General features: G+C 40.0%; 1 protein-coding gene and 1 long non-coding RNA gene across 10 annotated transcripts in view; one reads left to right on the top strand and one right to left on the bottom strand.

The window, feature by feature from the left end:
- Positions 1-6,541, top strand: part of LOC147757659 (uncharacterized) — a 36,748-nt gene extending 30,207 nt beyond the window's left edge. The window contains exon 5 of the long non-coding RNA XR_015320191.1: positions 4,775-6,541. This is a non-coding gene — a long non-coding RNA (uncharacterized LOC147757659). The remainder of the gene's footprint in view (positions 1-4,774) is intronic.
- Positions 1-22,207, bottom strand: part of LOC111244099 (uncharacterized) — an 86,604-nt gene that overhangs the window by 17,661 nt on the left and 46,736 nt on the right. For 4 of the 9 annotated variants that reach the window (XM_086978993.1, XM_086978992.1, XM_086978994.1 and 1 more), the window contains 6 exons: positions 21,940-21,992; positions 6,781-6,880; positions 3,877-4,301; positions 2,158-2,274; positions 1,407-1,611; positions 1,068-1,225 (listed from right to left, as the gene is read on the bottom strand). In XM_086978993.1, coding sequence (XP_086835119.1) covers positions 1,068-1,225; positions 1,407-1,611; positions 2,158-2,274; positions 3,877-4,301; positions 6,781-6,880; positions 21,940-21,992 — 1,058 coding nt within the window. The remainder of the gene's footprint in view (positions 1-1,067; positions 1,226-1,406; positions 1,612-2,157; positions 2,275-3,876; positions 4,302-6,780; positions 6,881-21,939; positions 21,993-22,207) is intronic. The other 5 variants (XR_015320186.1, XM_022790744.2, XM_022790748.2 and 2 more) reach the window with 2 other exon arrangements.

Genomic DNA, 22,207 nt, shown 5'->3' with positions numbered 1-22,207 from the left:
TTTCTGAATAGCGCCTTACTTTCGACAGGGGGGCAAACAGCTGGATAGACTAGAATTTATGCAACGGAATAGAACACCGCCGAGGACCTATGTAAAAGGCAACTTTTACAGAAGTCTTTGTCCAGGCAAAAAAACAACATGATACTCTATAACGGGTCAACAGATGCTTTGCACAATTCTACAACCTTCTGTTTCTATTTTCTAGATATTATCTATTCTACAATTTACAACAACAGGACGACGACTTTAAAGTTACTAAGAGGACGACTATTCTATATTATACGAGATATCAAATGGTTCTCTGTTTCTCTCAAGCTGGAACTATGTTAAAGCACACGGCTGTTTTACTCTGTCATTTGATCAAGTGGAATCAATGACACTGATGGCCTTTCTGAGCGTACGTTACGTTACGTTAAGTGCTAATTAGGCACAAATCAGCGATTACAGACAAAGTACGTTGCAATACTTTCCTTCCAGGCCGCTCGAGTTTGCGTTTGACTTTCGAATTAATGACTATTGATTGGTCAGAAAGTAGCAGCAATAACAACAACGGCCTCTACGGTCAATTTCGAGACTGTTTACCGATTCTAAATTCAAGTACTGGGTAACTGGGAAACGCACATAGAAAAGACGAGAACAATAATCGGTGTTGGTACATTGAGAAACGTGTTATTTCGTCATACTCAAACGAAATTAACCCTTCCCTACCGTCTATGTGAAGCTGCACATGTTATATAAACCAGGCCATAGTTCTGTCTTAATGGCGCGGTAACATCAGGGGGTGCCTAGTAGGTAATAATAAGCGTTGCTCGGAGATTTTCACTGAAAATCGTGTGACTCGAAAGCACACTGCCTATATATGGTGTAGGCGTTTTGTTATACTTCATGTTATATAATTCTGCAGGTGAGTTCTCCTAGAAGCGCTATTGGATACTGTTTGCATTTGCAGGACATACAGTATCACCTTCTGGTTTTCTCCAGATCGTTCCGTTTACGTGGTATTATTAAATGTATATTGCGCGTTCCGCACGGCGAAGTGAGTGATAGGCTCAATAGAAGATACCCACAATGTATGTCGAGGATAACTGACGAGACGAGCGGCTTTGAAATATTATTGTTCAAAGCCACACATGAATACGACGAAAGCAGGTGTTCGCGACTGAGAAGAGGCAGCACAAGATCCACAGTATTGGATATAGCTCCTCGACTTGAGGAACCTGGCCTGCTGAAAAATCGAAAAAAAAAAAACGAGGAAAGCGTTTTTTTTTTTCTTCAAATTTGCGTTTGTATATTAATTTTTAATGTGCCCCAAACTACCAGAATTTACCGTGCTCCTAAAAGGATACTATTTATAGGGGTCTTTTTTCACTCGAAGCACCTGACTCATACAAGGATGCCGTGCTTACCCGTGTAATTCCCGATAAGAATATGCAGGCGACGTCGCTATTTTCGAACCGAATTCTTCCAAATTACTTGGATACTCCGAGGAATGACTCGCCTTAGACTCTACGTCAAGCGCACGTGATTGCTGGCTTGCTCGTGAGGCTGTACCGCCTAAACCTCCGATGGGAGGTAGACGTCGATACCATGTAACTACTGGAGGGGGGTTACCTTGAAGGACACAGTCATCGTCTGACAGCTAAAGCGCTTGCAAAACAGGTTCATACATCTAGCAGTTACACACGATACTGTTAAACGCAATAGCTAAATATTGTAAAGGATAAATGAAGTAATGCACACGACCACACAGAAAATGACATAATAAGCATATCGTCTGCTATTTTCTACAATTTCCCAATTATCATAGTAAGGCCGAGGCAATACTGTGGACGCGTCACAATAAGTATAGTTTCGCAATAATATATCTGTATACACGAAAAAAAATGACTGTGCAGCAAATAACAAGACTGTACATCGGTAACAGGAAATAATAAGAATTCCTCACTCTCTCATCATTTTTGACACTAATAGAACTTAAAAAGGGAACAGTATAAGTGACGTGCAACCCGTACCATATTTGAATGACGTAATTCAGGTACTTTGTAACTCAGTTATTGAGTGATGTAATAGGTGGTGGCCATCGCGTTTGTTTCGAGGCTCGAAATTACTCGGACAGTTTTCGGTTGGTGGTATTTTTCAAGAAAATCAATTGCTTACCTCCATGTGCTTGGCACTTTAGTACTACCTTCTCGCCCTCGTTATAGGGTCCGATGACCTGTTTGTCCGCCAGGACCGCACCACGATGATCTGTCACTGTGATACGAGACGGAGGAACTGAAAGAACAAAAATAGACATTGTGAAATGCCAATTAATAGATGTGCTAAATTTTTGCCGACACTTCATCAATAAAAGCAACCGTTACGCTAAATTCATTGCTCGCCTAGTTCAGGTGTACGAAATATCAAGTTCTATCTGTTTGACGCTAGTAAAAGCTCTATTACATGTGAAGTCCATATAGGACCTCTTAAGGTGTCACACCATTCATCGCGGTTGGCGTTCATTTCACTTCCGATTCGCTCGATTGTTTACCCGGCACTTCCGTAAATAGAAAGTAAACGAAAATAAATTAAAGCTGCATTTGTGGAGTTTTTCAAAAGGCTCTGTTTATGTACGACATCAACGCTGATATCCGCTCGATTGTTGATAACGTACGGAAGACACGAGCGCTCCTAATAGCAGACTTATCGGAAAGGAACTTTGGAAGCCTGGAAAGACAGTAAATCCTCATGCGCTGTAAATCTACACGGAATTTGAAAATGGAATATATTTCCAGATTGCTGTTATTTCGGTGGCGCCATATACTTTGCTCTGTTATTATGACCATCATGATAATAATCATCAGTATTCGTTTAATCTAGTTTAAACGCATCTCTATTCGACGATAACTTCCAACAAGATCGACGAATAGTCTATTAGTCCGCCATAGTGATTGTAGCATGTAGCTGAAACTTTTAACGTATCGATAGATTTCTTTTACAGTTATTTCGTACTTAACGCTTACAAGTCATAGTTGAAAGAGGGATTATATATAAAAGTGAGATATATATTAAGATGACTTACACTAATATCTCTAGAGCCACAGCCTCATATTCATAATCATCTATGCTTGATTTAGAATTATATTTATAAGGCAGTATTATAGCTGAGCAACGAAATCACTGTGGGACCTTCCGCATAGCTTCAATGCAGAATGTAATAAAAAGACTCAGGTAGAGGAGCCAACCTATTACACTTAAAAAGAAGGATTTTATTCTCAACCGCTTTATTTTCAAATTTTACTAAGCAAACGACAATACTTGACAAATGAGTGAAAATAGAGTCACGGGCAGTCCTTGAGCATTTGTTGTCAACACTTCTCAAGTGATAGAGATCGCAGAGCCGGCATTCGTTACTTTTAGGTTCGCATTAGGTACTTGTAGGATTTAATTAGCCGGACGAAACGAGCCGAACCTGAATATGAACTGGTCATTCAGGGCGTATGTGTAGCTTTCAATTTATCATAGTACAAACATGAGTGTATGTTGTATATGTATTGTATGCCAGCTAACATATGAGCTCACTTACGCCTTCTACCCACAGGTACCCTTTGCAGCGGCTATGAAATCTATGATTATTATTTTTGCATTGATATGGTTTTAGCGAGCCGAGTACTTTTGCCCACGGGTTCGCCAGCAGGACGCGAGTATGTCGTAATATTACTACGGATTTTTGCGTTCACAAATTAATTTTCATGAGATGTACACAATTCTGAACAGCTAATCGACTGGTCTTTGGGGGTCGTCGTTTGTTTAAAACTCTAGCTATTTTCTATAATTTGATTGCTCTATTCTCGTCTGAATCTGAATATTTTTTCAATAAAGAAATCAATGACCTACCAATGACAACCAGTTGTACTTCATAATTTCGCGTCCGAGCTCGCTTGAAGTCGACCCGACATCGGTAAAGGGCTTCATCTTCTTTCTCCAATGGATCCAGTGTCAACACTGATGGGCTGGGAGGTCCCTGGATCATGCCATTCACCGTCGCGCCGTTGTTAATTGTAACAAGGCTGCTTGTCGTACTGGCGTCGCCTCGAAGGCCTCTCGAAAAGGTGGTCGATACGTTTTCATCGGAAGAGCCTCCATTTTTGCTGTCATGCAAAAGCAGCACGTCGTGGTGCGTCGAACTTGAAGTACCACTGGTTATAGCTTGTAGGTACGCCCGTCCAGCTAGCCAGTGGGCCGGTGAATGATGTGCGTTTCTGAGTGTTGTCTTACGCGAGTCAAGTGAATAGATCGGCGTAGTCGAATCATCTTTGTACCTGCCAAGAATAAAAAACGTGAGCCACGTTCACTTCGTACGTATGATAGTGTCAAATATTCCCAGATCAGATATTCACTGATATGCCATGTTGTTTAGGTTAGAGTTTGAACTCGAAATCTAGGTCCGTTGAAAAAGCTCGCTTGCCATTTTAGATATAGTATATGTTTACGATGAAGAGGTTGCCTTTTCGTTTAGGTGTCCATAATTGTCGTTGCCATTTGGATATAATCAAGGGAGAATTGACGGGGCTCTGCTATGTACAACAGGAACACGATTGACGCTCAGGCAGATCTGTCGAGAACAGTTAATGAGCAGGTACTCTTCAGCATATCGTCAATGTATATAGTAGTTTTACACGCGGCTTCAGGCCATGCTGATTTTACACTGCGAATGGTTGAACAACTCGACTACACCGAAACGGGAAAAGGAAAACAATCGCATAACCTACTATCTTTAACATTTCTTTTACAGCCGTTGCGTGGTTGAACGATTCGTAATCCGGCTGACAGATGTGTCCATTGCACGGCCTAGCTATTTACATTCTGTTTCGACAAAAGAGCAAATAAAATCTAACGGATGGAAAAAGAGCTGCGTCGTGAGCGTGCGTACGTTATGCAGTGAACCCGTTATTCACGACACACATGCCGTTCCGCTGATCATGTATATGCCGCGCTGACGAAAGTACCTTTCAAGATACATAAACGAACAATACATATTCTGCCAACAGAGCACTCGTCAGATGCTCAACAGGACGGTAGCGGGAAAAGATCGCGTGACATGAAGCACGCACGGCTATTTATGCGATCTCGAAGACGCACGGCATGAACATCCGAAATAGGTAAAAGAATATGGCTTCGTAGCAATGTGTACTCCTGACATCAATAGAAAACCAACCAAGTTGAAGCTGTATAACAATGTTTGCTCTGTAAACTTTCACCCAAATTAGGTGCATGAGTATTTTTTGTGGAATTATAATATTATCACCCTTTTTTGTGAATCTGTTTTTAGTCTTAAATATACCGATGATTAAGAAAAAGGACGGAGGCGCTTCTAGTCCCGTGTCATTACTAAATCTAAGCGAATAAATGCAACCCTCTCGACTTTCAAGAGTCAAATTTTCTTGATCACATTCGGCCGATTCCAAAGATCTCTACCCCTCGAAACTTCTTTCCACTGAAAAATAATAACATATACAACATCTATATCAATCTAATATACAACAATCCTGGATCAAGCACGTATAAAATTCGGCCGTCCTTTCAACGTTACGCGACCCATGAAAACCGGCATTTAATAGTCCACGACCCACTAGCCGTTGAAAATTGTTCATCAAAGACCTTCTCTTCCTTCCCACAGCGGTACGAATGGAGGAAAGCAATGTTCATATTAATTACACGAACCGATAGTTACAACTAATACGATATGACACCGATAAAAGATGGCGTGCATGGCAAATCTGTTGTAGCTTCGGCTTACATTACTAAGACGTGACGGATACTAGTATACCAGCTGTGCGTAATAGTTACGCAAAACAGATAATACTGTTGCCAAGCTTCCTACACAAAGTTGTCATCTGAATGGCCAGTGACTAATTTGGTATCAAGCCACAGACTGAGCTTCTTTTGTCGAGTTTGCTATTAAGAACTGTGCAAGCGACAATCTTCAGCATTAATAAACGGTGAATATGAGGTAGGTCGTTTGTTTCGGGGACTACGGATGGCTTAGGCGCTGCCGGGCCCCATTTTCTTCCCATTCTATAGCAATCAATGTACATCCGAATCGCTGCGACCTTCTTCTAACAGCTCTGCTTATTAGGGCCTGTACTACATCTGAGCTTTTAAATGACTGGCTTTTTCTAAACAGTCTATAATTGACTATACTGATAAACAGATGCACAGTTTCGCTGCTACCACACGCAATCGATTGATTCGTTCCTTAGAAAGTGATTTTTTTTTCCCATTTGAAAGTAAACTGTGCAGTTTTTGTTGTCTCTTAGTTCTTCTGTGTTTTTCCCCCTTAGTACTAGCGGCTGTAATCAATAAAACAAGCTTAATATATTAACATTTTAAAGAGCACGAAGCGGTTTCGAATATGACAAAAGCCGTCTGTATTTCAATTTCAAGCCCTGTTGTAAGCCCTTAACCGTACAAGGGGCCTGATACACTGTATTAGATTATGTACTATGCTTTGTAATCTGCCTGGGTTGAGTACAAATTAAAGTTTCCAATCTACAGTAAACGATTGCCTTTTGGGAACTTAAATCATCAGATAGCGCTAGTAAAATATTTTTATTATTTAGGTAGCTTGCGCTCGGAGTTGATATTATATCTTGTCGGGAGCCCCGAATGTGCGGTTTACGAATTGCCTTAGCAGAAATGGGCTAAAAGATCTATTTTCGCTAAACTCTGAGCGCCAGCAGTAGACATATCAGCTACGAACCTATGTTACAATCACTTTATCAACGTAAGTACACATACCACAACACCAGTGAGACTTCGTCATCTGACGAGTTGGGCTGTATGTTACAGGGAAGACCGACTTGACCACCTAGTACCCCCGTAATTGTCACTCGTGGTTCTGAAAGAAAAAATAGGGTATATATTAGATAAGAAATAGGATGGTACAGGCATCCATGTATCACAAATGCAACAATCTTACGCAACGTTTGATAGTTCTATTTCTGATTATAGGAAGATATATATGTCTATGGTAATATCAGCTAACAATCTCAGCAACTTTCGCAGCTCCACATTGCAGCAAACTAGTGACTACCCATCAACTTCTAGATATAACCTAAATGAACGAAGATAAGATAGTGTTTATTATACTATGTCTCATTAGTCGAAAATATCACTGGGCAGGGTCACTGTTCTCTCTGATGCTTAAAAAAAAAAGCACGCAGATCGTGCACATGCACAAATACTAGGACAGGACATTGAGACAGTAGAAGCAATATTACGATTATCTACTGCTTGTCTTTCCGATTGTTAAATGACAAAGCGAGAGTGACGATGATGGCGACGACGAAGACCGATTACTTGCCTCGTCCAAGACTATCTTTCGCTTATATGACACCTTAGACGTTGTCGCGCAGGGGTAGTCTCAAGTAAATAGTTTGCAATGCGCTCGAAGTTCCACGCGGAGCACACAACTACGACCCCGTTCCATCCATTTAGTCAATTCCATTAGGACAAATGAAGGACTACTTTCAGATCTCCCCAAATGTCGCTACCATCTCTCTGATTGTATTATCACTGACTGACAGCTGCAACGTATTAGCACAACGTATGTCAGATAATTCATACAACTAAACATATAATCTGACATCGAAAATATCGATTTGTGTTTAATTTATTTAATATTTATTATTACATTGCAACACATACTGCATTGAATGTGATATATTATTTTCCCGGTTGGTGGCTATTCGATCCGTCTAATGGGTCCATAAGTATTCTGTAATTCACACGAAATCAATTATTACCCAATATTTACTAATGCTGGGCAAGAATGATAACGGAATACTAATGAGGTCGGTAACCGAGGGAAAAGGCTAAAAAACGGACTCCGAATAATAATGGCATGCTTTGCGACACAAACATGTAAACCTTCTACTTACGAATCACAACTTACAAGCAACTATAAAAAGTTTCACATTAACGACAATATATTGGATAGGACAAAAAGCCAAGGAATATGTATATCGAACGTTCAGGTAACGCATGAAATAAGGTAAGTTTAATGGAACGAACAAGGACATTAAGCTATCTGTATGCTTTATTCTTTCCGGGGGGCCAGCCTATGTACTTGAAGTAAGCGTCCCTCTAAAAAGCGAATTTCAGATCGACCCCTATTACGTGTAAATGTGAGCTTCACTCCCTTGAAAGAAATTCTACATCATTTACTTTATCGCTATCGTTTCTGTTATGTTCCGTACCTACTGTCGTTAGTTGGAACTCATCGCACTGCATTGTATTTTTCGCCTTGACATTCATTCTATCACTACATCCCCTCCCCGACCTCTCTCTCTCTCTCCCTCTTGCGTAATCGCGTTCTATCTTGCATTTTTTTCTTTCTGGCTGCCTGTTTTGCCCTGCCCTTACAACCCATGGCCAACTAGGTAAGCAGGCTTCGTCTACCCAAAGGAAACCTGTAAAAGTGCTAATGACCTTTTTCAAAAAAGCGGATTCCAGCACTCCGCCTGCCTCATCGCGTTCATGACGCCGGTGACGGTGGAGGACTGCGCCATTGTAAGATTCAAACGCTCAGACTTGCCTTACGGCTCATTCCGGAACGAGCCATCGATTGTGTATTACTCGAATTCCTGTCGCGAAGAACGAGTCGCATCGATGGCGTAGCACCATCGAACGTAGAACGTTTTCAGTATTCTTTACCGTCTTTTGTACTCAAAACACAAGCGAACAAAACGAATAACTTAAACAAGTTCTATATAGTTGACTATTTCGCAGCATGTTGCTTTTAGTCAGCCGTTGTTGCCAAGGGTTTGGAAATAGTGTCTCGTCTGCTTTCGTGCTAACGATATTTTCTAAGACGCCATAGCTAAAAGCTTAGAAGAGTGCCAGCGTCGCCAGACAGCCACGCTGCATCGATACAAGTATCATCAACAGCAGTAGCAGCAGCAGCATATGCAGACATCTATGTTATATATAGACAGAGTTAAAAGCAAGAATTGATCGACTCTAAAAGCAGAGGCTCTTTTATCAATGGCGAGAGTCGAGATACAATGTTATTTTGAGTTACCTCTAAACGTAACTTAATTTTTCACGCATATGATCGCCAGGGTTGCGAGCAGCGGGTTATCAGCACAGTTACTGGCGAGCGCCGTTCATAACAAAATAGATTCGATTATAAACACACTTCAAATAAAAGTAAAAAAAAAAAAAAATTATTACGTCATTGAATGATCAATTAGTTTTAGCTGACAGATAAGCTCGACAATAGCATTTTGACCAGTTGCCCCAGTCGGTCTTATTTGACGGCTACGGATGTTACTAGTTACATTTGAGCCCTTCCTAAATAACCCATCTGGAGATAGAGACCCCATGTTGCGCTCCACGTCACCAAACGTTTAATTCACCCTGTAGCAAAACGTAGGCTTCGCTAAATCTGCGAAGCCTGTAAAGTTACAGAAGGTCTGCGGGCATTTCCTTTGTTCTGCACCTGGCCTACCGTATCGTAGATTTAATGTGTTTGGTTTGTAATATTGCGTGATTTCGGCTTCTACGTGTCTAGATTCACATAAACATGTTTGTATAGATTTATCTATATTTCAAAATGACCAAACCATTTACAACAGGCAAATCAGACATGGGAGGGTACATTGACTTCCCACAAGTGTATCACTAGCGCCGAATGGCAAATCCAATCTCTTGCATTGACTGCTCAGGTGGTCGTTGTACGACTCGAAGAAAAACCCTTGTACAATGTTTCTACATTGCGTGTTGCATTGTCCCATTCCCATAAAAGACGTCTAAAATTCTCCCTTGTCCGACGTCGACGACAGCAAATTTTAGATGTATTTGCTTATGCAAGAACGATATTCGGGGTTAGGGCGCCCCTACAATGTGGATCCGTGAAGATTGCAAATTCCACGTAAAGTATCTAGTGGAAGACGTACTCCTCCCGTATTACTTTTAAGATGTTCAACGACGATTCCACACATTGTTTACATACTACGCAGCACCTTATATGGCTTCATAATATAGCTTTATAATATAAGATTGTCCAACATAAAAAAAAGCCAATAGAATTTTCTCTATATAGGAGCGATATTTATGAGGTCCAACTAACTTTCGTCGAATCGTTCGGTCTAGCAGTCTCAGTTTGAAATCAAAGCATTCAAACCGGCAAATTTTAATTTTCAGCTGAGATGGAAGATTTAATACGAAAGCATTAAATATAGCTTAACTTCAAACCTGTAAGATAACATAGGGTGTCGGACTTTTGTCAAAATTTTTGCATGTAACATTTAGGTGTTTGCTACTACGTTGTATCATACATTGTTGGGACGCTAAATCTTATACTATAGTGGTAAAGATCAATCATTTCGAAAACGCAATTTAGAATAGCATGAATTAAATCACCCACAAATTTTATTGAGTAGGCGCTTGACGTGTGGAAGTAATGACACAGTTTATACAAAGGCACTGCTCTTATATATATCCAAGGATTGATTCAATTATCGGGAAAAGGAAGATGCTGTGTCCAGCCAGAACGATGTCCCAATCCAGTAACTCTGACAAGGCTGTGAATCGTCAGAAATCCTGGTTTGACTGCCCTAAGTAACTAGAGTTTAAGAGGATGAAGAAATATGAAACAGGCGCGCCTTACTTTCAAAGGGGCAACGTCTCTATGTGGACTAAAGGCTAGAGATTCTGACAGGTATGACCGAATTGTGGCGATCTATGGACCTACTGCGTTGTTCGCTATAATATAAACAAGCCCTGACAGAATCCGTAATCGCCGATATATCAGGAAAGTCTCAAAGTAAAAAACTTACACAGAATAAGTGATTCCATCATATTCTTTACCTCTACAATAAAGGTATACCAACGCCCCTTAGTTAAGGACGATAGAAGATACTACACCGTACTATAATTATGCTCCCTGAGACATCGATGGGCTAGTAGTATGCACATCTGGTTACAAAATGCTTTAACCAACATTCAAACTAAACCCATAAGTCCATTAGGAGACACTTTTGTGTTACCGCTAGCTGAGAGACTTGTAAAAGGAGTTCACGAACAAAGTCCGGTTCTTAATCCTAATCCTGAAGATCAGCGAATCACACTTACACCATTATCGACTTCATGAAGGCTAAATAATAGTATGCTTCTAATTTTTTGGTTTCTTCACACATAGCGTGTCTGCAGTTGTACAGCAGTTAGACCTGCTCCTCCCTGAACCGCTACCGTCTCGAGTAGATTTTCATAAATATGCACTCATTGAATCTTTGTAGATTATAATTAGTGCGGCTTTTCGTTCTTTGTTTTCCTTTTTTGATGACACAGTAAAAATTACTAGCCTATGTTGAACGTTCGCTCCTTCCCGCGAGAATTCAGTTTCTCGTTTATTTCTTATTGGCGCCATTGCCACCGAGCTAACCACGGAACGTCTGTACGCTGATATGTGGAGTGCTTCTATATTCGTAGTGATATAGCGAATCGTTAATCAAAGAGATACTTCTATTGCATTTGCTATCGTTATGTTGCTAGACAGGCTACGGTAATCAGTCGCTGCCGCCACCGAAATACGGATCTTGTTGATGTGGTTCGTATTGATGTTGACGTACTTGCTTTTGTCGTTACTACTCGACTAAAAGAGTCGTGATTTCGCGCACCTGGTCGTGGCGCTGCAGTCAGCAGCACCCGTACAGCCCCACGCGGCACCCGCTCGTTTGCTAACAGTCAGAGCGATTTCTATTGCGTCGGGTCACTCCTGCCGCCGCCGCCGCCGCCGCTGCTACTGCCGCCGCCGCCGCCGCCGCCGCCGCTGCCGCCTCTGAGTCTGCTAAGACTTCTGCTGATATTTTGTAAGCATCGACCAGCGTCATAAGAACTTTGGGACGTTAAATAGCAGAGGAAATTTTCGTATGATTTTGATATATTTTCACAAAAAAAACAACTCGTTTCCTTATGTAGTGCTGCAAATCGCTACGACTGAAATGCTCTATAATTAGGACGTTCTGTATTAAATTGCGCACACACACACACACACACACACACACATTAGACATTATATTATATTAGAACACTAAGGACAGGGATTAAAAAAGCCAGGGGCAAATCCAATTCTCAATCAGTGCAAAATACGAGGACAGGTAAGCAGTTGTGACAAAATATCCTGTCAGCATTTATCAGGTCTTTAAAAATTAACGTTCAGTAGAAAAATCACAACAACAAATACGTATAGATCAATATGTTGAGTGATGGCATTATGCAAGTTGCGAGAGAGAGAACGCGGTTCCGGCAGAAATCAATCAATAAAGACTCGTCTGAACTAAACGCACTTACATTAAATAAACCCAAGCTTGTTAGATTTAATGCAAATCGGAAATTTGTGGGCCGTATCTGATCATATTCGCACGCGTGACTGAGGTTATGCTGCATTCAAATTAACGAAACAATGGTATTATTTGGCGTTTGTTATTTTTATTGACCATCTGAAATACACAGGTTCTTGAAAAGGAGCTGCCTTCATTTTTGGCAGGTTGGGGGTTGTTGGGTATTGCCGTTAAGCATTCCGGCAGACGGCTGGCTGACAAGCTGTGTCAGCTCATGGATTCGAACCCGGACTGTCTGTAAAACTAGCATGCAAACACGCTACCACCGATCGATCGGTCACAACGACAAGGTATCTCGGTCAGTCTACGAACAGAGCAGGTTTCTTACTTAATATTAGGAAGGGTATTCTACTTCCAACGACATTGTTTCATTACGGTTGCTAAAGCTCACTGTGACTATGTCGAGTCCAGTGATATACATTTTTCTAATCGTGGATAACACAGGGAGTCTAGAAATTAATATTATAAAGTTACCTATAAGGATTTTCAAGTTATTCAGTTTAGCTCATCTATGCATATCGTTACAAATGATCATTCCGACTCCGTTCCTAAATCTGAATAGAGGAGGAAGAACGATCAATTTGGTTAGTAATACATTGTGGTTCGATATCGTAATCGATTTAAAACTGATATATTATACAGTACTATGATACGCTTTCAACTTTGCGTACAAAGCGGACCAGCGGGACGTTTTCTGCCTTATATTGAGGCTCGTAGATTCACTATTGAGCGGATCTTTTCTGTGGATATTTAACGTGCAGTTAGGTAATCCTCACACTGCGTGACCTGTTGAACTGTTTTACTTTGTGCGCTTGTCAAGGATCAATAGCGAGTCGTAGACACACCCTATTTTGTAGTGGGAGCCAGCCGTTCAACGCAACGCCTAGGGGGCGGTACCGTACACAAGACTTGAAACATGTAAGGTACTCTTTAAAAACACCTTGACAGGAGGAAGGGAACAAGTTACCTGAGGGACGAAAACTTGAACACTACAATACATTTTAGGTAGTATCACATTGAGCACAAAGCGCCGAAGGTTTAGTTATGATTATGCGCATGAAAAATTAATGTATACGTAAAGTTTAATTCTTGCGTACTTACATACATATATATATGTAGTGTACAGAAACGTAGTTTTCAATTCGGACTTCTAGCCCGCGGCGGTTCCTGATGGCTTCCATAATTCCGTACAGCTATTTCTGAGGTAACTGCATTAAGTCAACCCAAGTCTGTCACGGTGAAGCAAGAAATTTCTAAGCAAGATAATTGATAACTCTTCCTATGTATAGGTCTAATTCGCACCATCGTTAGGTTTCTTTATAGATGACGATAACCTCGAAGCCTCACTGCAGGAGACGGGGTACAGGTGTGTATCTTCTAGCCACAATTTCTTGAAAACTGCGAAACCAATATTATCGGAAAAAAAACGTAGTCAGCAAGCAATATACTATACAACCTCATAGGCTCAGCAAGAATTGTACTTGGAGAGTCAGCCACTTGGATTAAACAAGATATATAGATATTCATGTCTTTTTTAGGAGTTTAGCAAAGTCATTTATCGTGCAGGAATTTGTTCAAAAATTAAACAAACTGCAATGTAAGCTGTCATCAATGTATTTATAGCTATTTGTGAAACTACGCCACCCATAGCTTACGCCATCGGCTGGAAAAGCTATTTAAAGTGCATATAGGGTTATGTCTACTTGACATTTAAGCATTGATACATAATATTTCATGATCAGTGTCCTAATTTGAGGACTGCAGTAATTTGGTCCCGTTACGTCTATCAGAGGGTTCATACCATTTGAGAGTATATAGGTAAAAAATAAAGGCACTTTTTTATTAGCAGAAATAGGCCTACAGAACAGGGAAGGACCCAAAAAAGGAAACACCTTCCAGGTATTCCCGAAGGATATTATATATATTAAATTTCGCCAATTACGTTTACTTTAAAATGTCGCTCTTTAAGATGCCTGCGTATACAGTCTAAAATTGTGCTTATCGATTGGCACTTCGTGCCATGTTCACTTAAGACGAACCGAATAAAACCAAAAGGAGGTCCTACCTAGCGTTTCTTTTATGACAAATCGCTTGGCCTAGAAACTCTAATTAGAACTCAGTTGCGGACGATGCACAATAAATCTGGAGCAAACACCCTAATTTAATGCACACATATACGCAGACATGCACATACATAGCTTTTCAACAATGCATGTACCTTAGTTAGCTTCAGCACAGGTTAAAACATGGGGTCTTCACACAGCATAGTTTCGAATTTGCCACTTCCCACGGTACTAAGCGTAACCTTAGGTCAAACAATGCGGTACAGAGCCTGTTTGGCTGATTCGACAGGCTTTGGGAGGAACAACCAATCAGAAGACCTGCAATAGCTTCCGAGTTTAAATTAGGCCGAGAGAAAATTAGGCGCTTATCTTTCAGCTGACGCTGTCTAAAAATCACAGAACCGAAAAGATGTGTAAACATCGTACGATACAACTCTATTGGGCTATAAGTCCCTGTAGCTTTTCAGAGGACTGTGCATTGCTATACGTTATTTCAGTAACTGATCGACAAATCTTTGAAAGTTTAGTTAAAACTGCACCAAATATCTAGCGCGTTCGCCAAATAAATACCGAAGGTAAGGAAATGCGTCTTTACTTTATTTTGAAAGCAATCGATAGGTTGTTTCTTTATTTAGCTTTTATAAATTATGGTAATATTCATGTTTGACTTTTTTTATAACAAAAAGTAGCGTTGTTTTGATGTGGCTAACATTACTTTGACTGAATTTTCCATATGAACCGCTCAAACAGTTTATATATGCGCAAACATCGGGACATTCAAATCTTTTATTAATGTGACAACTGAATCCCCAATGTGTAAGGAAATTACCGAACGGGTCGTGTAAATCTTTTCACATCGCTGCTGGTCATGCTGATGATAATTTTGGATTGGAAAATGTCAGTTTCCTTCTCATGATTTCTTAAGTTTAAAATTTCGCGCGCAGCGAGCAAGCAGAGTAGTATTTCGAACGAAATGGAAGAATTTAATAGTTGACTAAAATAATTGAGCATAATTATTTTTTATAAATTATATTTTATGAATTAAAAAAATTATTATGTAATTATTCATCAGTCTGTAACAATGATTGTTATTAGCTCAGCAATGCTTGCAAAGATTATCCCAGTGTCCGTGGCAGAAAACTAAGCTTGGGCATAAGTGGCTCAGACCATGCAGAGAACGAATTGTCGAAAACGAGTGCTTTAACCTGGCATAGCGAATACGACAACAGCTGTTGTTAGCCTAAAGGCGTTTCGGATAACTGCAGGTTATTGCAGAACCTGAACATAATTAGTCACAGTACCTCACAGAAGCTTTCGTAAACTGAACATTGCCTGCGGCATAAAAAATAACAAGCTGCATGTTCAACGCTTTATTATTACTGCAAGACAAATCGACAATAGTGAACGATGCATTTGCTTTACAAAGGTGTCACTGCCAAATAGGTTTCGCATGATTCAGCTTCTTCAGTAATTATTCGTTTATATTCAGAGACTTTTTTTTTTCTGATCTGAAAGTAGTAAAATAACAATCGAAACTAATTGCAAGACATATATACTTATGCTCATCGCTAGTATCATGTAGTAGCCGCATATGTATTATATATATTTACTTCCCATTGAAATGATTTTACAGGCCACTCGCATCATGAACGTGACGCTCATCTGCCAAACGTTGAACCTCTAATAACCTTTCCTTTTTGCAGCTAGATATCTATGAAATGGGTAGAAAAACAACTACAACTAGTTCTTCACCGTAAATAACAATGTTGCTTAAAATACAATCCATCTATTCTTCTATTGTTCTTTATATATATTCTTCTCTGCCGCCATATGTACTTGGTTCGATCGCAGTCAGCGACGGACGAATCTATTAAATGCGTAATCCAACAAGAGGAACAAATTTTTACTCTGTATTAAAGGGCAGCCATCCAACGCAGTCTCAGAGATAAGACAGAAAAGCATAGGATTTATTTTTTGGATGTCGAACTATTCAATTTTAGCTGTCTGCAGACAACTAAAACTGAATAGTTATGATTATTATGATATGAAAAATCAATTATTATATATGATAATAAAAATAAAGGTTTTTATGATAATAAAAAAAAAGTCCAACTGAAATAAGAAAGTACAATGGTAAATTCGACATTTAGTAGATCCATGAATTGATCTAAACAGTGGCGAGGTTTAAAAACATTACGTCTATTCTCTCTATAAGGATGGGCTGCTTGCATATGATGTAATTTCCTTTAGTTTTCAAATGATATTAGGTACTGCTTAGGATCCTCTTTTTTTAAGACTAAGATGCGACCGGAACTTCAAAGCGGTAACACAACTCTTCAGTGCATCCCGATCGGCATATGGATCAGATATTCCGATAAATACAGTACTAATTAATCAGCATTATAAATATTATGCATGAAACTTATTGTCTATCTCAATTACCCGGGTCAGCGACGAGTTGAATATAATAAAAAAAAAAAAAAAAAAAAAAAGGCAATGAACGTTTCTGGGCCTAGTTATCAATATTGCTGTTTTCGGTTTTGTAGGGACAAGTTTTCTTGAAACGCGACGCTGTTAATTGCGTCACTGTATGCTCCGGGTGAAAATATTGATTTCTCAGATGAGTACGGCCACAACAATGTATAAAGCCAAATTCTGTATACATTGCATGCCACTTCCTTCTTCCGCGCTTTTTACTATTCCTCTTGAAGATACCTGCCGCCTAAAGTGTCAATGGCGGTAGCAGCCATACTGCTTATCGGTCTGCTCTCCACGAAAAAAGTAGTTCTTACTGGGAAGAACGATCACAGTGGGAGGAGAACGGAACTTTTTTTCGGATAGCAGCGCCGCCAACAACAAACGCCAAAGGAGTCGGTCCAGGAGTTCTTATTGAATACTCCTGCTCAGAATAAGCGATACAAAACTCAAGCACAGGCAACTAGACGCTAAAAGGAATTACCGCTATCCAGCTTTCTTCTACCTGTCTGAGTAAACAGACCGTTCGTCCGAGTGATCTCGTTGGGCGCTCCATTCAGCCAGCACAGCCACTGGTATAGCCTAGGAGGCTTTACCGGCTGCTGCAGTTCCCTCTCTCGCAATACAGGATGAAAACCAAGGGAGTCCAAGCCTAGGAGTTCGGATCTCTCGAATCTTTTAGTTCTGCTCTCGGGATCTTTTCCCCTTGAAAAAAGATGCAACTGCCGGGCCCATGGCTACTGGCAGTCACGCTAGGGCCCGCTTCTGCACCTTGCGCTTCTTAATCTCTAGTCAGTGATACATTCATTACTGCCATCAGCATCATAATTGAGCCAGCACGCATCTCAGACTCCGTCGCCATCTGTCACTCAACTGTCGACTCGAAAAAAGCAGCCAAATTAGATTTAGGCGTCTTGCTGCAATGACAATCTCAGCGTGAACGAATAAACTGCACGGAAGTACATGAACACCGGCGACGAATTCAGTAGAGACAAAAACCGGGCAATAAATGCGCTATCTATGAGATAGGACCGAAACGCGAAAATGGCCATACCCAAAAAAACCCCTTGGAAGAGAAAGGCGGTGAGGCGAGCATAATTGCCTCGTAAAAAACAGCAATCGGCTCGCTTATACGATAATCCCTGGCCTGGAAAAACAGTAAAGGCGATTTAATTTTCTAAGTTTTCCGTCAAATAAAGGGTCTAACTAACAGCCAGTATAAACCAACATTTCAAAATCGTTATCATAGGTAACGTGTAAATTCGTTTAAGTTTGTGAACGAGCAGCGCAACTTGTAGATTATAGACAGCCCCGTACGTATGGTGTGAGTCTGAAATCGGGACGTGTATAATATGCCGATTGCTGAAGCATCTAGTTGATTGTACATATGCGTGAAGTACTGTAATAGTCAATGAGAGACCAACAACTACCGCCGAGTGCGCTAGCACGCACGTTCAAATTTCAGTGTTGGCAAAGAATATTCACTAGACATCAGTAGTCAGGAAAATGAAGGATTAAGTGAATTAGGTGTTACTATTAAGGCTTATAGTTGCTCATATGGTTGTCTAGGTCTGTTTTAGCAATACCGCTCAATAAAGAAAAATCAAGGATTTCCGGAATGTCAACGGAGACTCTTAGTGCTAATTGTAATGCACAGTACAGGTCAAACATGTAATTAGAACGAAGTCCTTTGTTCGTGTTGTTAAGCTTACTATCGAATTCTTCATCCTATTATTTAGTCTCATTAGTCACATCACTGGCCCGGGCGAGCCGTAGTACTGGCCGTCAGAAACTTAAAACCTCCCATGGGACCACACTTGACCCTTTTCAGTGCGGGAGAGAAATCCATTGCCATACACGAGATAAGGATCATCGGTAGCACTTAACAACCAAACCGCTATGAGTAAAGCCCAGCTTTGGCGATTCTTTGACTTAGTCAGACAGACCATTGCTGTCCTCTCAGCTGCCGGAAACTGCCACCGTCCTACTTGTACAAACATCTAACCTCTACTAGTCTCATATTTTTTGAAGACCTCTAGTTGGAGCTAATATTAATGCAATGTACTTCAATGTTAGGCTCAATTTTAGGCAAGATTTTCAATGACTTGCGTATAGCCTCCGCTGCATCTGCACTAGGAGATCGTATCTCTAGAGAATTTCGCAGACTCAGCGTGTCAACTTCAGAATACTCAAATACAGGCTAAATCAATTCTCTGCAGCCGAAAAAGCCTTGGTACATTAAGCATTTATTAAAAGAAAATGCTTCTTTGTTATTTCAAACTTCAGTTCAACTAATGAACAATACTGCGCCCCATTATATATCGTATGACGAAAGTCAGTTAAAAAAAATCTTGACTATAATATTCCTTATAAGAGATAACCTAAAACAGTTAGGTGCAAAAAATCTATCGATTTTTTGAACGTTCGACGTTTTGAACCGGTTTTTTGTTGATGGTGACTCATCGTTCAAAAAGCATTCACTGATCATGTGTTCTTACTTTTTGGATGTACGTTTGCGAAGTTTTCGCTCATACGACTTTATTTATTTTTCCATGCCGCATAAACTTGCCTCTGAGCTGAGTAACGACTTTTTGCTACATCAGAGTGCTGTCTCTACAAGACACCTATATAAGTCACCGTCAAAAGCGATTCTTAGCTAAACTAAACCTCCTTGTAACTTAGTGGCCATAAAAAGCCAAATTATAAAGAGTAACTTTATTGTCGTCGCAGTCAATCTTGCTATGAAGGATTGGCGCAAGCTGTTCCAATATGCCAGCTCTTTGAATGTTTCCTCTTTACGAATATAGGCATAGGCTATATTTAGAGACCTTAGGCAAGTCTCAGGGAATAATCAGCTGAGATGCAGCAAAATTTTGCCCGAAACATGGACCAAACAAGTTTTACAGGCTCTGCTGATCTTTGATAATGATGGCGCAGATACAGCGGCTGTCTTATGTCGTTATTGTTTTAAAACATCTATGTTCACTGAGAGGATCACCATCAATATCTGGAGCAGTGCGGCGAAGTGATTTGAAATAATGCCGGTTTTACGCCGGATGCAATTAGACAAGATAAAAATGCAGCCTAAGCGCTGATATGTTCCGCCGATGGTTTTCTCGAGATGACCTTTGAACTGCTGACTAAAGCCTGTTCGTTAATCTTCACCCGATCCATTGAAGATCGTCTTTCGTACTGCAGATCATGAAGGAATCAACTAATACTCCGGAGTGTAAGAAACTGTCGCACAGAAAGGTTTCAGCCTTTGATCGAATTTATCATGTAATGTTATTGGCTAAAACGCTGGTTTTCAGCATTGAGCCTCGTATACTGCCTCGATGGAAACAACACCTATTTTACTACTGATCATTTGTCGTGAAAAAGCTTTTCCTTCTAATACCCCACAATGCCCAGAATCTTATAATTTACTTGTGAAATCATGGAGTTTCGTATAAAATAGATTGGGACGCTTTCGCAGTATACTCATTTCGACTCGTAGTTCTAATTAAAAAGGCCTTCCATTCTTTCAGTGGACTGCGTTTCGCGTTGGTACATTATAGAGACGACATAATGTCTATATGCTGTAGTTAACATATAAGTTGGTGATACGGAATGGCCAACATAAAAGTGCTTCAAGGGCAACACCGATAGATAAGTTTCAGCATGTTGTCGAAAGTGGCTTGATTTGGTTTTGAGATAATTTTATTATCTGAACCTTTAGTAGTTTAACATAGGGATGCATATGCCATAGCGATGCGAACAATATGAAGCGCTGATCATACAAACAGTGAAATATTACCTTCAGGTATCCTTCGATTCAAAATTTTCTGACGCTTAATTTAATATCGATTTCCGACAAAAATATTACAATTCAAGAAAACCCTATACATATTCTTCAGGCGTACTTAATACCCGGAAGTATCCAGGAGTGTCGGCGTAGGTTGACAACAGAATAATTTATAAATACGTAAAAGGAAATCATAGGCTATCTCATTCTGCAATTGACCGAGCAGTGGTTCAATTGTTTTGCTATTTTTCAACAATATATATATAATATAATATACATTGACCTGACTTCGAATACGTTATACTAACAGTCATGGCTAACTCGCTACTAAGAAATTACAGCAACGTAAGAAGCTCATCGTAACGAACACTGATGTATCGTTTTTAAAACTTCGCTCCTTGTTTTGCCCAAAATCGACGCTCTACGTTATTATCAGTTTTCAGGCTGGTTCTGAGAAAAGCCTTTCCGAGGCAAATCGGAATATCTTCAAATATAAGGGGATTGAAGATTCATGGAACAGGCTCAAAAATGATTTGTGGTACATTTAAGTTTCTGTCTTAAAAAGGAGAACACTGATTACTGACTGGGTCGACCTGCTAAGTGTCAACTGTTAGTTTTTTGTTAACTTTTTGTTTTTCTTTAAACTTCTATATTTTTTGAGATTTTGCGGCTTGCTACAAAGTCAACTTTACTTTTCTTGGATTTTTTTTGTCTGTGATCGAACAAAGCTTTAACGAATTCACATTTACTGCTAATGTTTAATACGCCGTCACTAGCAGAAGGTTATTTGTCGATTAATGAGAAAATGTTTCGAAAATGACTACTTAGCGGTTTAGGTTTGGAACTGAAACTGCAGCCGCGATGGCTGATTGTTAGTTTGGATAACCTCGAGAGTGATACTCCTAGCACAAGCAAAAAAAGAACTAGACAGGCTTAGAAACACAACATAAGAAAAATTCTCAGTGCAGACTATATATACGGTAGCATATAGATTAGGTATCTCACGATCGCTGCTTTTTGCACTCAACAAGTGCTATTGTACTTTAGCCTGTGAATGAGCAAGGGCGATAAAGTATTACCTTATATTCTAACTATCTATCAAACATTTTTATAGTAGCCTATAGTAAATAAGCGAGTTCGCGGACTTCCTTGAGGATAGAATATATTTTTAGTATAGGCAATGTGCAATATGTAGCTGCTAAGAAGGCTCTTTGCATAAGAATATTACGACCTGTCGTTACTGAAGGCGTGGTTTCAGTCGCTGAGCGAGTCGGTTTTTTCTTCCTATATTAAACAGAGAAAAATTGAAGAAACGTTAAAAACAGTTTGTTTAGATGCAAAAACAATCACCAACCTGCCTGCCTGAAGCAGCAAAGCCCTAAAGGAAAATAATATGTTTGGCCGTAAATATCGAACAAGCTTCTACGGAAGATAAGTCAGATCTAATTCGTTCACTATTGCCTCTGATTAGCTCGAACAAATCAACATTTGATATATAT

Source organism: Varroa destructor, unplaced genomic scaffold, assembly GCF_002443255.2.
Source record: "Varroa destructor unplaced genomic scaffold, Vdes_3.0 BEIS01000002.1, whole genome shotgun sequence".
Classification (NCBI taxonomy): domain Eukaryota; kingdom Metazoa; phylum Arthropoda; class Arachnida; order Mesostigmata; family Varroidae; genus Varroa; species Varroa destructor.
Note: the sequence above shows the minus strand (reverse complement) of the source record. Positions and strands in the feature narration are given on the sequence as shown.